Source organism: Ruditapes philippinarum, unplaced genomic scaffold (assembly GCF_026571515.1).
Source record: "Ruditapes philippinarum isolate M1 unplaced genomic scaffold, ASM2657151v2 ctg468_1_1_1_1, whole genome shotgun sequence".
NCBI lineage: Eukaryota > Metazoa > Mollusca > Bivalvia > Venerida > Veneridae > Ruditapes > Ruditapes philippinarum.
The window spans coordinates 481,622-498,774 of record NW_026857880.1 but is presented as its reverse complement, the minus strand read 5'-3'; the positions used below and the strand labels follow the sequence as shown (position 1 = coordinate 498,774).

At 30.7% G+C, this 17,153-nt stretch overlaps 1 protein-coding gene across 1 annotated transcript; it reads left to right on the top strand.

The window, feature by feature from the left end:
- The first annotated feature begins 8,086 nt into the window (after window positions 1–8,086).
- On the top strand, window positions 8,087–16,688 carry LOC132751352 (uncharacterized). The gene is made up of 6 exons (XM_060741514.1): window positions 8,087–8,208; window positions 11,647–11,712; window positions 14,373–14,522; window positions 14,990–15,091; window positions 15,731–15,917; window positions 16,347–16,688. Exons 1-6 carry the CDS (start codon window positions 8,206–8,208, stop codon window positions 16,382–16,384), a joined length of 546 nt encoding a protein of 181 aa, XP_060597497.1. The 5' UTR covers window positions 8,087–8,205; the 3' UTR covers window positions 16,385–16,688.
- The last annotated feature ends 465 nt before the right edge of the window (window positions 16,689–17,153 follow it).

Sequence of the window (17,153 nt, the reverse complement as noted above, 5' to 3'; positions counted from 1 at the left end):
TGAACAATTTTCCGCATCAAACAGGACAATAAACAAATTTAGAGAAGGCAATAGTCAAAGGAGAGCTCTTAATACCCGGTACTTTAAATATCAGAGTTCTAGAAGTAAAAATGTATACGCGAGAAAATTGTACATAAGGAATAAACATAACTGTGAGACTGATCGTTCAGCAAACAGAACAGTATGTCCAATATAAACCCCGACAAATACAATTCATCACATACACTGTCCATAAACAAGTTAAATCAAACAATGCCTGCAACATTTCAATTTTCCCCGAATATATTGCGTTGAATTTCTTTTTTTCCCTCTATTTTGTTGAAGTGAGATCAGGTGAAGAAGATGCTATAACTGTGGATACTTTATGCCAAAGCAAGTTAAATGATTCGTGGTCGTTTAAAATATGTACAGCAAATATACATATAAAAGCATCTCTATGATAGACAAAGTCGAAAGGGTAACATATAAAATGTCGAAAGCAACTTTTCGCATTCTGAATAAACAGCAAAAAAATAAATAAATAAATAAAAATAGGAAAGAAACAAAAATAAATGAATAAATGATAAAAATAAAATGAATAAATGATTTTAAAAAATCGTCACACGCCCTTTATGTGTTACACTTGTAAAGGTAGCCTGCACTTTTTTGCCAACACAACTGCGTTTGCTGGTTCATTGTCATATTTATAACATTTCTGAATATGCCCTGTAAATCGTAGTCTTTCTTTGTTTCTTTTCATTCTACCGGTGCTGTATAATTTATTTAACAGGAACGATAACGTTGTTATAGAAAGTAATTTGCATTTGATCCATTTTTAATTAACAACGTTCTGAAGAATTCATGAAATTTCACAAAAAAGCGCAATGATTCTTACGAAAGGTATTCTTACATACATGAAAAACATGAACGTTGTCCAATGCAAACTTTATACTAGCCTTTTAAGGAGGACTGATGTTCTCTAACAAAATTTATAAAATTCCTTATGTGTGTCTTTATCATTGAAGTTATTTAGATGAATGATTTCTTGTTGAGCTACTTTCCGTCATTCGAGCTAAGCTAAGGCAACGGAGAGTATTTCCCGTCTGATGAGAAGCATTACTTTGGCGATTACTGAATTGTTTCCATAATCATATTGACGATTCTCAAAATAGTAATAACTTAGAAACTTTTATATTTAATACACTTGCATAATGTAAAGAAACAGAATAAAATGTTTCGGTGATAAAAATACTATTCTGCTACAATTATATTCATAGTGATCCAACCGTAAGGCAAAGGCCTTTTACATGAATAATAGTTTCAAAGGAAAAATACAACGATGTTTTACCATATAGTATTATGTATTTTGAATAATTCTTTTAACAATCGATTTGTAACTACAAACAGCAGATATATATCTTTTTATTTTATGCTTTTCAGTGGATTACTGATTTATCCGTGAAAATTATATTTGATAATTTCACAGTGAAAATTATCAAAATATAATTTCACTTTTTTCAATGGCGAAACTACTTTTTTAAGATTTTCCCCATGTGGTACCTCAATTTTATTTTTACTGACAATTCTGTCAGGCTGTTAAAAGAAATAGCAAAGCTGAAATAGATAAATAACTTACATGTCAAAAGTAATAAAGAGAGAAAACTTACTTCTATTCCTTCAAATTCCAATCACCAAATTTCGTCTCTAAATTTTTTTGTTTCGTTTTTACAGTCTGAAATATACATTCCTTCCACATGCAAAATTGCTCTTGATGACATTTGGGCATATTAAAGTATCCTACGAGCAATAACTGCCGTATGCTTTATGAAATATTGAATAGCATTGACAGCCATCACTCGTAAAATAAGTAAAACAACCCAGCGTTCCTTAGCAAGCTTCCAAGTTTTCCATTTTCCTAGCTCCTTTTCTGAATGTTTTCACTTCTGTCAACACTTATTTTTTGTCTGTTACAATCCTCAAATAAGTTTTCTTTCTTTTAAAAAGGTGTATGACTAACAAACCCAAATTATATCCTTCTGAATCTTACAGAATTATTTTCCTCCCATGAAATACACAACTTTAAAAAATGGCTGCCGCTTACATTTTACAAAGCCAGGTCTAATATAAATTCGCAGTAAGTAACAGAAATAAGGATGGATGGTTGGACTTTTTCTCCTACAAGAATTGTTTGTTTTTATTATTAAAACAAGCGATCATTCATTTTTTTTAAATAAAATGAATAAATATCACCGTCATTTAACCTTGATTGGCGGACTTATTTTTCAGCTCAAGACTTCTTGTTTTAAATGAGAAATTCCGTCTAAATGGGGCTCTCAATGGGGGAAACAGATTTTAATATTAACGTTAAAATTATAGAAATTTCGTTTTAACTTGTTTTTAAGCATAAAATAAAAAGAAAATTTGTCTGTTTGTTGTGTAAGATGTAATTTTATTTCATCTCGTGAACTTTAAAAACAGTATTCTCACTCGTGGCTACGCCACTCGTGAGAATACTGTTTTTAAAGCCCACTCGATGAAATAAACTTTCATCTTACACACAAACAAACAAATATCCTCTATATACACTGTACCATAATAATATTCTGTGGAATAATTATACTTATTCCGGAAATTTTGAATTAATGTATTTCGTTTTAATGAATCAAAAGGATACACTTACTTACAGACTTAATGAAAGAAAACTGTGTATATAGGAAGTCTCAAGATTTACTTTTACTACAGTTATTCAATTGAACCAAAGCTACTTATATTATTATTCTAACTTTGTTTTATTTTTAAAATAGACCTAATGATTTTAATATCATTTGCTAATCAAATGGGAAATAAATGGGAATAATGATATTTCACAAAGTAAAATTGTAAATTGTCGAACCAACACACTATAGAATTTCATTTACATTAACTATATCAAACTTGATACGTTTTAGGTTTCAGTTTACCTGTTACAGATTTATGTACAATGTATATGTAAAGAAACATATATTTAAACAAAGACTTCAAGTTATAACCCCCTCTTCGCGCAAAAGAGATAAAATCACTGTGACAATAAATCTGAAAGGCATTAGAAACATTTATGCTTGACTATAAACATTAATGACTAAAATGACAAAAACAATTTAATATCACTCCATCCATCAATCTACTCTAAGTATGGTAGGTTAATTCGACGGCAATATTATTACAATTTTTGTGTGTGAATTTATAATTATGTTACTTATTTGGCTGGTGAAAATGGAAAAGGCCGGTTACTCTCTATTTAATCCGGAAATGACGAACATGGTAGATTTTACAGCCGCCTAACAGCACTAAACATATCTGTAAAATAAATGGTATACCTATTTACATTTTGAAGATCGTTTTTAGAATGAAGGAAGTTTAGGCTATAACAATAGCAAGGAAGATAATATATGATACTAGCACATTTTTGTTGTTGATTCGGATGACAAAAGGAGCAAATAGATAGCAAAATAGTATTCTATGGTCCATTTTAAAATCGTGATATTGGTTTAAACATATTTATTTAAGCTCGATTGCGAAACAAGTTCTTGCAACTTATATTAACCACTTTCGAGTCCGCTTCCTGGAACCAACCAGTACTGGTGTCGTATGAAGAAACATGGTCTAATCTAATCGTGATATACTTTTAGCACTGTGCATTAGGCGGTTTCTGTATAAATAAATAATCCAATAATCGCATCCCCCCCCCGCCCCTTACAAAAAAAAAACTCGAAAAAAAGGGAAAAACTTTTGCTTATATACAAACCTATCATTTTGTTAATTCAAAAGTGTAATTTATTATTGCATTGACGTATGGAAGGTCAGGACAGAGTAAATGATATGATTAAACACTTCTTTAGACTGGGACTAAAGCAGAGAGATGTTTATTTACTTTTACAAAATAACATTTCGCTTTAACGAGACTAATGATGATGATGATGATGATGAAGATGATGATGACAATTACTATTATTATTTATTATTTCTTGCATTGAGAAACTTTTTAAAATATAAATAATATTTGAACATGTTGAAGAAATGATCGCAAACAGACGGAAAACATTGGAGTTTTGTTTAAAAAAAAAATAAAATAAAAGATTATAAACAATAATGAGGGCACAAAAACATCCAAAGGAAACAACAAAGGAAACAATACTTCACAATAGAAAAAAATGTGTTAATCACATTTAAGAATGTATGGCATACAAACAAAGTAATGTTAAAGATGAAGATAAAGATAAAGATAAAAAGGACGTTCTTCAAGTTCATTCCAATTGTTTTGATCTCATAAAAAATTTGTGTCTCTTTTTATTTAACTTTAACAGTAAACAAAAAGAGTTTTCAAACTTCCTCGTCAAAACTTAAAGTCACGTAAACATTTATTTTAGTGAAGTTATTTAAAAAAAAATAGTTATTATAGATAACTTCAGCAATCTAGCTCTGTCATTGTTAAAAGATAAACATAAATACATATCTCATAGACAAAGAACAACAGGAAAACAAAGCGTGTTATATGTGAACGGCGTAAAAAATATTGGCAATAGAGAATCTCCTATTTAACTATTTATGGTGACGGATTTGTGCCATTTTGTATTTTTGCTCCGGGGGGGGGGGGGGTCAAGCAGAGAAAAACAAGAACATGCAGTTTAAGTATCAACCATATATGAAACGGTACCTCTAAATTTGAATCCGTAAAACTTCTTTGTATTATATAAAAAATTAATGATATTTTCGTAAATACAAACTTTATTGTATTAGTTACGAGGGTTATCGCAGAAGTGAAAAAAAACGTTGTAATATTAGTAATTATGAGTAAATTCAAAAAAACATTTTACTCCGCGATGCGACAGTCGACAACATAAAAACATTTCAAAGTGATCACTTTGTCACTATTATGTGCTTTCGCCTTTCTCTTCGCGTGACATTAGACGACAAATGAAATTGTGACCACATTGACGTATTTTCGCTCCGCGGCTAGGGGAAGACAGGCGAGGTTGAGGAATCAGGAAAAAAAGGAAACTATGACAATATGACCACTTATTTTCGTTTTGCTCACAAAAATACGACATGGCACCAGTCAGCAATCATATACACAAGTTCCGCATAAGAGCCATAGATTGTGCGTTTTTTAGGTTAATATAGGTAGAGCTTTAAATTCATAACATCAATACGTCAGATCATGTTGATCTTTACAAGGCAAGCAAGGTTGCTATTATTTTCAAACGACAGCGTTGGTTACTAAGAGAAATATAAATACCGGCCACATAACTTTCTGTTAAATCCTAGAAAGTTGTCAGATTTATAGGTCAGTATGATGCAATGTTATTCAGCAGCTCTAAAAATGTAAATATTTGAATTTGTCCTTATCTTACTTAATAATAAATCATATCCTGGTCAAAACTTGTCCCATTATTTTTAATATATTCCAATGAAACAAACGACAAGTTTAAAGTAAAATATTATACTATTAGGTTCTTAAAAGTTTTATTTTCAGTTTTAATATGTGCATGACAGCCTGTAACAACGAAATACTTCTTCGTAAAAATACAATTATTTAATTAGAATAATAAAATAGAGCACATTGTAAACTTAATTACCAAAATCAACTACATTATAACATTAAAAATAATTGTTCGATTTGGTTGTCATTTTATCTAAGTATACAAATACTGAAGTTTTATTGCCCAAGTGTGCAATAAACTTATCTCTCCAATCATTTCAAATGATAGTTAATGTATCATTAAAATTTATGAAAGTGATTATAAAGAAACAACTAGAGCTTATATAAACAAGGCCGGCATAAATGTATCTTTTTTTTTTCTATATTTTTTTACATACATAGTTTGTACATTGTCCACAATCAATATGAAACAAACATAGACATGCAATGACTAATGATTATTATACCCCCAAAAACGAAGTTGGGGGGGGGGGGTATATAGGAGTCACCCGGTGGTCGGTTGGTCGGTCGGTCGGTCCAGACGTCCGTTGCATTTTCCTTGTCCGGAGCATAACTTGAAGACTAATGGTTGGAATTCAATATAGCTACAAACAATGGTCAAGCACATTGAGAGGAAGTGCAGTGCACAAGAACCATAACTCTATCTTGACTAATTACAGAGTTATAGCCCTTTGTTACTTTTCCTTGTCCGGGGCATAACTTGAAACTACTGGTGTGAATTAAAAACAACTTCATACAATTGTCAAACACAATAAGGGGAAGTGCAGTGCACAAGAACCATAACTCTATCTAAAGTAATTACAGAGTTAATGCCCTTTGTTACTTTTCCATTGCTTTCTTTTGTCCGGACCACAACTTAAAGACTAATGGTTGGAATTCATTATAACTTCATACAATGGTCAAGCACATTTAGAGAAAGTGAAGTGCACAAGAACCATAACTCTATCTTGACTAATTACAGAGTTATTGACCTTTGTTCCTTTTCCTTGTCCGGGGCATAACTTGAAAACTACTGTTTAGAATTAAAAACAACTTCATACAATTGTCAAACACAATAAGGGAAAGTGCAGTGCACAAGAACCATAACTCTATCTAAAGTAATTACAGAGTTATTGCCCTTTGTTACTTTTCCATTGCTTTCTTTTGTCCGGACCATAACTTGAAGACTAACTGTTGTAATTCATTATAACTTCATACAATGATCAAGCATATTAAAAGAAAGTGCAGTGCTCAAGAACCATAACCCCATCTTGACTTATTACAGAGTTACTGCCCTTTGTTACTTTTCCTTGTCCAGAGCATGACATGAAAACTACTGGCTGGAATTCAAAACAACTTCATACAATGGTCAAGCACAATAAGGGGAAGTGCAGTGCACAAGAACCATAACTCCATCTTGACTAATTACAGAGTTATTGCCCTTTGTTACTTTTCCATTGTCTTTTTTGTCCGGAGCATAACTTGAAGACTAATGGTTGGAATTCCATATATCTTCATAAAATGGTCAAGCACATTTAGAGGAAGTGCAGTGCAAAGGAACCATAACTTCATCTTGACTAATTGCAGAGTTATTGCCCTTTGTTACTTATCGTTGTCCAGCGCATAACTTGAACACTACTGTTTGGAATTCAATACAACTTCATACAGTTGTCAAGGACATTAAAAGGAAGCGCAGTGGACAAGAGCCATAACTCAATTTTGACAAAATACAGAGTTACTGCCCTTTGATACGGAGCATAACTTAAAAGGTACTGGTTGGAATTCAAAACAACTTCATACAATGGTCAAGCACAATAAGAGGAAGTGCAGTGCACAAGAATTATAACTCCATCTTCAGTATTTATAGAGTTATTGCCCTTTGTTCCTTTCCCTTGTCTTTCTGGACTTATTACAGAGTAATTCAATAAAACTTCATCAATGGCCAACCACATTGAAAGGAAATGCAACATACAAGAACTACAACTATCTTTAATTTCCCACAACCATAACTCTATATTTCAATTCTTTTACAAGGTATTCTGTTACTAGTAACATCCTCATTTCCGAAGCAGTCTTGTGGGGGTATTAATCACATTTAGTGATAGTTCTAGTTTGTTTAGTAAAGCAGATAAAATTGAGGATTATAATAAGCCTCCCTTCTGTATCATTACATGCTGAACAAATGGTGTGACAAAGTCATCTAAATAAAAAAAAATGAACACTATGATAGGTTTCAACATTAAGAAGTAAAAGAAAACCATAATGGTCATAGGTAATTATTGTGCTAATTATTCACGATTTATAAAAGAAGAGGCCTGGTCATTTGTTAGCCATACACTCGACGCCTTTATGAAGTCGTCACATTATTCAAGATGTGAAGTAATATCATCAGCAATTTTTTCTATAAGATTGATTGTCAAATAATTAACATGTTAGTTTCTGAACGGTATTACATTTTCTCCTGATACATTCGTATAATCTTTAAGAGTATAAAAGCTAAAGAGTTCATGGTTTAGGTAAACTGTTGTAAAAACTAAATTAGTATTTTGACCTAAATAATTTTGCTAACCTTACATAAAGCAGGTTTGTAAATGTCCCTGTTGTGGTACAGTAGTTGCCTATATGGTCATGAATCATAAAACTGTAACATCATCACACTGAATGGTTTTGGATATCCTATAAATAGCCGCGCTTCCTATTACTTCTATCATTCAAGTTTTCCACCTGTAAGAAAAAAAACTTTAACAAGTGTACGAAAAGGAAAAGCAATGGTAAGTGGAAATTCTACAAAGTGTATTTGCATCTCACATTGTTAGTAAAAAATAATGTGTTGACATTACTGAATCAAAATAGTGATTGTATTGTGTTTATATTATCCAACTCATGTGCGATTGTTGAAAATCAAGATTTGTGTTTCGTATATTCACTGCTTCATATAAATAATCGTAACATAAATATTATTATTATTGTGTAACATTAGTAACATAAGAAATATAGTTTTTTTTTAATTATTTTTCAAACTATCTCTACTGATGCAACATTACAGAAAGTTGACATGGCTTTAACCATAATTCTTATGGGTAAACAAAATACTACATGTATTCTAACTACTTAAGAGTTAAAGCAAAAATCCTATTCGGAGATAGATTTTGTATAATCCTGTACGAAATTTTGGCACGGATTCTGGGCGGAATTGGCACGGAATTGACACGGAATCAGTGATTTCTGGGCGGACCAGGAACGGAAACGCAAATTCCGTGTCATTCTGTCTCACAAGAAAAATATTTTGTTCACTTTTCTGGGCGGAAAACTAGAAAAATTCCGGCTGGAATTTTATTTGGAGCAGAATTTATGCTTAAACATTTCAACTTGGACAGAATTTTCAACTTTGAAATTTTCTTGGGAAGGAATGGTCTTCACTATGGGCGGAATTCTATACTTAAACATTTTTCTTGAACAGAATTTCACATATAAGATGTCTAAATCATAATTGTTAACTCTTGTTTTTGCACTTGCAGACAATGAAATTTTACCAACTGTACTTATTATTTTTGTTGAAGCATGATACTTGACCAATAATTACAGGTGTATTTTTAGAATAAATAGGGTTATTTTTTAGACATTAAAATATGCCTAAACAATGTTTTTAAATATTGTGGCAAATGATATATTGTCAGACTAATTTAGCAAATATTTTTTGTACTGAAAAACAACTGTAATAATCTTAGTGTAAAACTTGAAAACATTCACCTCCAAAATGCTTAAGTTTATAAAAAGCAACATTGAAATAAGAATGCTGTTTAAATTTGAATATCAGGACAGCCACAGGACAAGATAGTGTGCTTGCCATTTTAAACTCTTAAGAAATCATGATTTTGTTATAAAAAAATAAACAAAAACAAAACAAAAACATTGCATGAAATAATCTCATATAGTATGCCCTTTTAATCTATATAGAATTGATCAGCCAATTATGCCCAATAATTGCTTTCATTTAGGTAAATAAATACTACAATATATATCCACTGAGATTTTTCACTACACAGATCAGAGCTCTGATAAAACTCAACTGACCAGCAGTTTCCCACCATCTTAAATTCTTTGCATGACTAATTTACTCCACTGGTCATTCCAACAGATCAGGCTGTTCCATTGAATTATTTTGGGGAGAGATAACATTATAAATTTCATATGCAGAATTTGTCTAGGACATTGCAATTTTTTTTTGTTTAGAAATTTGTAATGATTTTTAAATTCTATATATATATCTATTTGTTACTTGAATTTTTGTTACATTCAATGAATGGAGGTTGAGATGATGAGTAAATTAACCCTGTTTTACATAATGATTGACCTGTCCATGCAGTTATACAGTTGTGAATTTTGAATTCTAAGATATCTGGGTCAGCAAAAAGTGTGCAAATAACAGAGGATGTACTTGATATTTTAACAATTTTGGAGATATACTTTTGTTTAAGATCTCAAAGTGTTTTAGTATTGGTATGATAAATAAGTGTGAAAACACGGGACAAGGAGATGAACAACATAATCAGGTAATTATAAACCTTTAGTTACATTAATGCTGAAACAAGTTTTATATCAAACTATCAATGGTAGCAAACTAAAATTTGTAACAAGAGGTCAATGCTGTTTTTATATTTTCAACTTCATACATTTGTTTTTTTTCTGATAATTGTTTTAAATCTTTGTTACATGTTTAATGGCTGTAAAATATAAATTATTCAATGATTCTATATAATGATTGTGTGTATTGTATAAATTAATAGCATGTAGTAGATCTTTTTCATTTCCTGGAAATTAAACAAATTAAGTCAATTTGATTAAATAGGAATAAATGGTACAAATTCAGAAGTTTTGTACAGCTGAACAGGGTCATCATAATCATTTATTATTTTACATGTATGTGTTGTGTTTCCAATGGAACAATCTAAAATTACATTTTACACTCATATTTTCAGACTGGGAGTTAAGTGCTGACTGTGAGATGCAAGGTGTTTCAATAAAGATGTGCAGTATTAATCCTGAAAAGGTATATTTTTAAATCTCAATACTTTACTATTCAACATCTTTCCTTGAAAAAATACATAACCAGTAATAAATAGTGTCACAAATAAAGCAGTTAATTAATTCTTATACAGAGCAATTCTTAAACACTTGTGCACTGAAATAAGATACTGCGTAAGCTTTAGTATTTTTGAATATGCATAAGCACTGTTAATATTTAATACTGTTGAAACATAAAATTTGATATTATCAAAAAATATGAAATATAACTGCATATATTTATGCAATCAAACATAATTCATTACTACATTTTTGTTTAATTAATTATTAATTTTATTATTAAAGGTGAGCACAACCACAAGAAGTTCTTGGAAACACAGGCAGTGGACTTAAAACAGACATCAATTAAAGAAATAGTAATTTAAATAATCAGAAACATTTGAAACAAATTTATGATTGAAACACTCTCAGCAAAAAAATTGCAAAAAAACAAAGTGTTGGATTCTAAGAAAACCAGTACCTACCAAAACCTGCAGGTAGAAAAAAACTGTTTGTGTTATAGTGAATGTATGGTATTCTTTTCTGTATTTGGACTAAAGGATATGTATTAAATTTTGTGTGAAAGAAAATTTAATGTGATACATTACTGATAATTTTATCCCAAAAAAATGTGATCATGTTAAACTCATAAAAATTCCGCCCCCGTGAATTCTGTCCCAGAATTCCGCCCAGAATTTTGTTTGACAATTCCGTTCCAAAATTCCGTTCCGAAATTCCGCCCAGAGATTCCGCTTCAAAATTCCGCCCAGAGATTCCGCTTCAAAATTCCGCCCAAAGATTCCGCTTCAAAATTCCGCCCCAACTCATTTGCATATTTCGTCCCAATTCCGCCCAGAATCCGTCCCGTTTCCGCCTGGAATCCGGCCGGAATCCGTGCCAAAAGCAAATGGTTTAACACTTGTATATTTGGGGGAGAATTTAAATTTCTGGGCGGAATCTGCCATTGAATTCCGCCTCATTTCCGTGCAGAAAATTTCGTACAGGATGTAGCGATTTGAGCGATCAAATCAAAATATCAATGTATTAACTATTTAAAGCTATGTGAATATTAAGATTTTTATTTCTATGATTTTTTTCTTATAACTACTAGTATGATTGTAAATATTTGATTGTTGTATTTGCAGGAAATTACTCAATGTATCTTTGTGGCGCTTGCCTTTCTGATTTTAGAAACAACTGCAATACCCGAGGTAGGTTTACTTTAACTTTACATTGTTATCCGATAATATGATGCTCCCTTATCCTAGTACATCGATTGGTACACAGTAGTAGACCTGGTATACCTGTTGTTTGGGTAATTTATTCAGTGTTGAATCAAACAGATGCAGAAATATCATCAAAGATTAGAAATATAATAATAGTGTTTTCAAGAGGTATTTCTTCTGAAATTGAAAATATTTTAAACAATTTAAACAATACAATAGATTTGTCATAATACAATACAACAATTATTAATTTAGTTAAAGTAACATATACTTGTATATAATAAAATTGTCGAAAGAACTTATTTTACAGATAAGTGTTACATTTCGTCGCTTGAAAAACGTTTTGTTCTAAGTGCCAATTTGTTGTTTTGAGAAAAAAGCATGTAAAGATTTAGTATTGCATAACTTTTTTATTTATTGTCGGATTTTGAAAATTTAAAAACTACTAAACGTGATTTCGAGAGAACATCTCAATATCGTTAAATATATGTGGATTTTAATATTCCCTTGCTTAAAAACCTTAAAAAACATTTCGAGATAGAACAGTCCTTGTAATTTTTTTTCAAAAATTGTTAAAATCAGAGTGTTCAATGTGACTTAGAACATTATGTCTTTTAAGTTGAATTGGTTTATACCATATAAAACAGTATGTTTTATCTTTAAAAGGCTGCCAAAAATGCTCTGGGCTAATTATCCCTTGATTAGTTGACTTTGACACTACATTATTTCTTAGACCATATGTATCTAACTACATGAACTATGACAATCGAAATCTTTTTAAAATCCTTAATTCCATTACATTATTAAATGACATTTAAACAAATAATTCAAATAAATAAAGATAAAATACCCACATAAATTTTATAGACATTTTATCTATTTTTATAACTTTGGCTATTACAATTTAATACATTCAAAGTAATTCAATGTCTGGAAAAAGAATATTATACCCGCAAACGGGAATAGAAAACTTTCAAATCTTATAGAATGCTGGAAAAAATCTTTCAAGATTTTTTTTTTCATGAAAATTCAAAAGATGGTTAAATTCAAATTCCTTCCAAAAGTATGAAATAGTAGTAATTATTTTGTTTTGCGCCTTACACGTTCTGTTTATGTTGGTAAGAAGTATTGAAGGTATGTAAAAAATGTTTTTATAACTTAAGTAGGCAATGAAAACATATCTGCTAGAAAAGACCTAAAAGGTGGAGCAGGCATGACTTATATTTGAAAAATGTCATATTAAAAGATTGTTCGTGTACAAAACCATTACAAACATAATGCTATATAAATATTCATTAGAAATTCAAAGACAAATTACAAGACAAACAAAATATACGTATAAGAATATTTTCCTCCTTCTGTCTTTGGTATAAAATGTGTTTACTTTAAAGCAATCGATTAGTTATATAACATTAACGCATTCGAAAACATATATTATAGGTAAACGTATAATATCTATAAATTTTCTGAAAGGCCTTTTTTGCCCCAGAAATGCTTTTATCTTAATCTCTCAAAAGCCTGATATTTGGAGTTCTGTTATAGTTTCCAAAATATTCCACATTGGTCAGTAACCTAAACCATCTGATGCTTTTGTTTCATATTGGCAATGAGTACAGTTACAGTCATTAAGTATTTTGAATGGAAGTAAAAATACTACACTGTTGACCTTTAGCTACTTTTATATTAAAACATTTTTCATTCATAGGTATATAATTCAGGCGAAAAGCATCTAGCATGCTGTTTATCATTACAATTTTTTAAACTCTTATGTGTCTGTTATAAAGATAAATAATTGGATGTGCCTTTAGTTAAAAAAACGTTGGAACATATAACAATTTTCTTTTTTACGAATTTGTTTGATGAAATTGTATGATCACAGTTGTTTCTATCCGAAAACACACATCCGAAATTACTTTCAAATCATGATCAGTTTTGCTTGTTGTTTAATCACATGCAGTAAATTTATAGGACTTAATGATAAAATGTAAATGATTGGAGGTAATAAATGAATACATAATACCATTCAATACTTATATTTAGTATTGATATATGAAATAAACAGAAAACCATCTAACTCAAAATTTTTCGTACAACATGGCGGGTGTCCTGTATCACGTGATTTTATGCTATGTTTTGATACGATAATTTTGGATTTAGAACAGTATGTTGCATATATCCCACAGGTCACGTGACATTTATCGATGATATGATTAGTCCAGTAAGTTAGAACAGTCTATTTATCAAGACATACTAAATTTGTGGAGATAGAACAGGATGGTTTTGTTGTAATTCATTTATGAATCTCTGAAGTACTAATATAACATGCCAAGGAGATAGAACAGTCCATTACGGACAAAATTGTGTATTTAATTTGTTTTTGGAACATTGGGAGATAGAACATTACAGTTTTCAAGCGACGATTTGTTTCAGTATAAGCGCTTCAATGAAAGAAATGATTCTTTTTTTATTATTAAAAGCAATCTTTATTTTCGGTATGTGATGAATAAAATGTTAAATTGGTGTAAGTCCATTACTGAATTTACTGAAGTCGATGAATAAAATAATATTATTCCCGCCAAAGGGCCTCAAAACAGAGTTTCATCAAAATCGTTCAATAATTAATTATGTTATGTTACATTAACTAGTATCGAAGAGTGGTAGGACATTATGGAGATTCTATGAGGGCCTACGAAGATGTGATGATTGACGAGGAAGACGAGCTTATTATAGCAACCGTCGCCAAGGTTTCATCCAAAAAAGTCGATCCATCGATTGCATTCCATGACTTTTCAGCGGTATACTGTATATTCTATATACTAGTTCATTACATAATAAATTATATAAACTGAGCAAATAATGAATTTATTAATTACGTATTTTTAATGTATTATTGATATATTAAATAAAGTGTGATCTGTATCATGAATTCTACACTTTTATATCACCAGTGTACGACACTTAAAATTAATTCAAACTTCAACTTAAGTTTGGAAATAAACGGCTGTAAGTGTGATGTGGGGCATATATATTAAGCCGTTAAATTCATTGTTTGTGATGAACAAACTCAAATCTCATTAAAGTCATGTCCTAACTGTAGTTCCACCTTTCGCAACGGAGCGAAAACGATGATCTGATTTTTTTTGTCAATTCATTTCTTATATTTTAATCATTTTTCCCGTAAAAAGGTTCTATTGACATACTTAGAAGACAATATTTCATTTTAATACTCGAAACACACTGTTTTTTTTTGTTCAATGTTCAGGGATACAGTGCCATTAAAGTTGTTGAGAAGGGTATTTGTTACATAGAGAAAGCTAGACATTCCATGGAATATTTAAAGGATATTCTCTACCAAGCAGAGAGAGTAAGTTGTGGAATTTAAATCCAATATGTTATTACAGAGCTTTATCTAAATATAATATATTTGACCAAAAGTATTGTTTTTGATTCAATCTACAAAGTTAACAGTATAAATGTTATTTCCATAATCTAATATTTAACACATTGTACGGAAAACAAAATAAAATGTATGGAAGAAAATAATTATGATGCTGCTACTTCCCGTAAGTATAGAATAAAAGTCTAGCAATCATTATTCATGCACCATTCGCTCTTAAGGATATTTTTATTTTATACTTATTTCTTTCATTATTTAATACTTTGGAAGTATTCTTTTTTCAAATTCAAGCACCAAGACATCAAATATAGATTTATACACATTAAATTGTGTACCAGTAAAAATCGTTGAAATTCGATTATCATAACAAATCTTTTTTTAGGTAAACTATTCGCAAACAATATATTTTAATATATATTTTATTATATGAGGTTAAAACAAAGAAACCGTTATGACCGTATATATGTCTTTTCACATCGAAAACGAGATCATGGCTAATTGAATGAAGTCAATGTGATTTTATCAGACAAGCATTTTAATAATATTTAAGATATTCACTTTAACCTGTATACAAATCGTGTAATTGTAAATATGGTTTAAATTCAGGACAATGGTGACTATGAAATCAGACAGACGTTCAAGTGCACGTCAAAGACGTTTATCGAGCCGTCAGAGGTGGAAATGTACGGAGAGCGGATAGCTGCCTTCTGTAAAGATTACGAGTCGGTGTTTGTTGAGAAAGACTACAAAATGCGCAGTAAAAGAGAAACGCTAGCTTTTGAAGAGAATAGTCGTAAGTGTATTCGTACTTATATTTATTTACTATATGTATATTTAGCTCATACCGTTATAGAACAAAACCCGAAGAAACAAACAAATAGTTATCATAATAATAAATATGTTGTTTTCCTTAACCATTATTGTGCGGATTAAAGTGAAAATAAACAAAGGTCATGTTTTTTAATACTTTTCAAGAGCATGCCGAGGAATGAAAAATGAGGATTCTATTTCCCTGTATATCATCATAAATATATATCTAGTTAGCTTCAGCAACTGGTAAGATACCTTCAAATATCATTCTTATTGAATAAATAACTTTTTATGGCTTACCCTTTTCTTAAAAGAATCCAGAACTGTAATATGTCCGTAGCTAGTGTACCGTATTGCAACGTTTAAAACGAAAAGACCGACTTCTAAACATTTTTTGACGTTTCATTTTCAGTGTGGTGCTTCATTTGCGGAGGGGATTGCAACGCTTAAAAGATCGTACAGTTAATCTGGAGGAAAACAAAAGTTGCTATCAAATGTAAAAATGAGAAATAATTATGATGATACTATATTGTACATTAAAATCATAGGTTAAAAAAACTAGTTTCGTTTATGTTAAACATTATACATAGCTTTCAAGCGTATGCATTATGTGATTTCCAAAAATCAACTTTTGTCAACATATTCTTGTTTTCATTTTTCTTCGCAAAACATTGTATACCATATCTTTTTATTGTGTACCGCTCAAACTTTGATAAATCATTCTTATAACTTTTAAGAAGAACTATTCTTACATGTTGACATGCTTGAAATGTAGTGCAATAAACGAATCAAAGTTTTTTTTATCATTATCCTTATACAAGTTATATTTTGTACCTATTCATACGTTCGAATCCCGACAGGGACTTTTGATTCCTTCATGTGAGTAAGCTATCCAGCTAGCTTACGGAACGTCGGTTGTTCTACTCAGGTGTCCGTACGTGCCTGAAATAATGCACGGAATGGCACGTGAGGCGTGAGGTCTGCCTCCACAAGTAAAGCTGGAACGTCGCCATATGACCTATACTGTGTCGGTGTGACCGACCGTAAACCCAAGCAAAATAAACAAACATACATACAAAACTTATTAATACACAAACATGGTATATATTGTTAAATGCTTTCATGCGGTATTTTTTTCAATGATCCATGCTGCCATACTCAAATAATATTTCATAGATATATGCCATAGTGTTCATCATCGATTACACACATGCCCTTG

What these genes read in the sequence shown, in the direction of transcription:
- LOC132751352 (XM_060741514.1), top strand. An exon ending in CATTCCATGACTTTTCAGCG is followed by an intron (nt 14,523 to 14,989) that starts GTATACTGTATA and finishes TTCAATGTTCAG; the next exon opens with GGATACAGTGCCATTAAAGT. An exon ending in TTCTCTACCAAGCAGAGAGA is followed by an intron (nt 15,092 to 15,730) that starts GTAAGTTGTGGA and finishes GTTTAAATTCAG; the next exon opens with GACAATGGTGACTATGAAAT.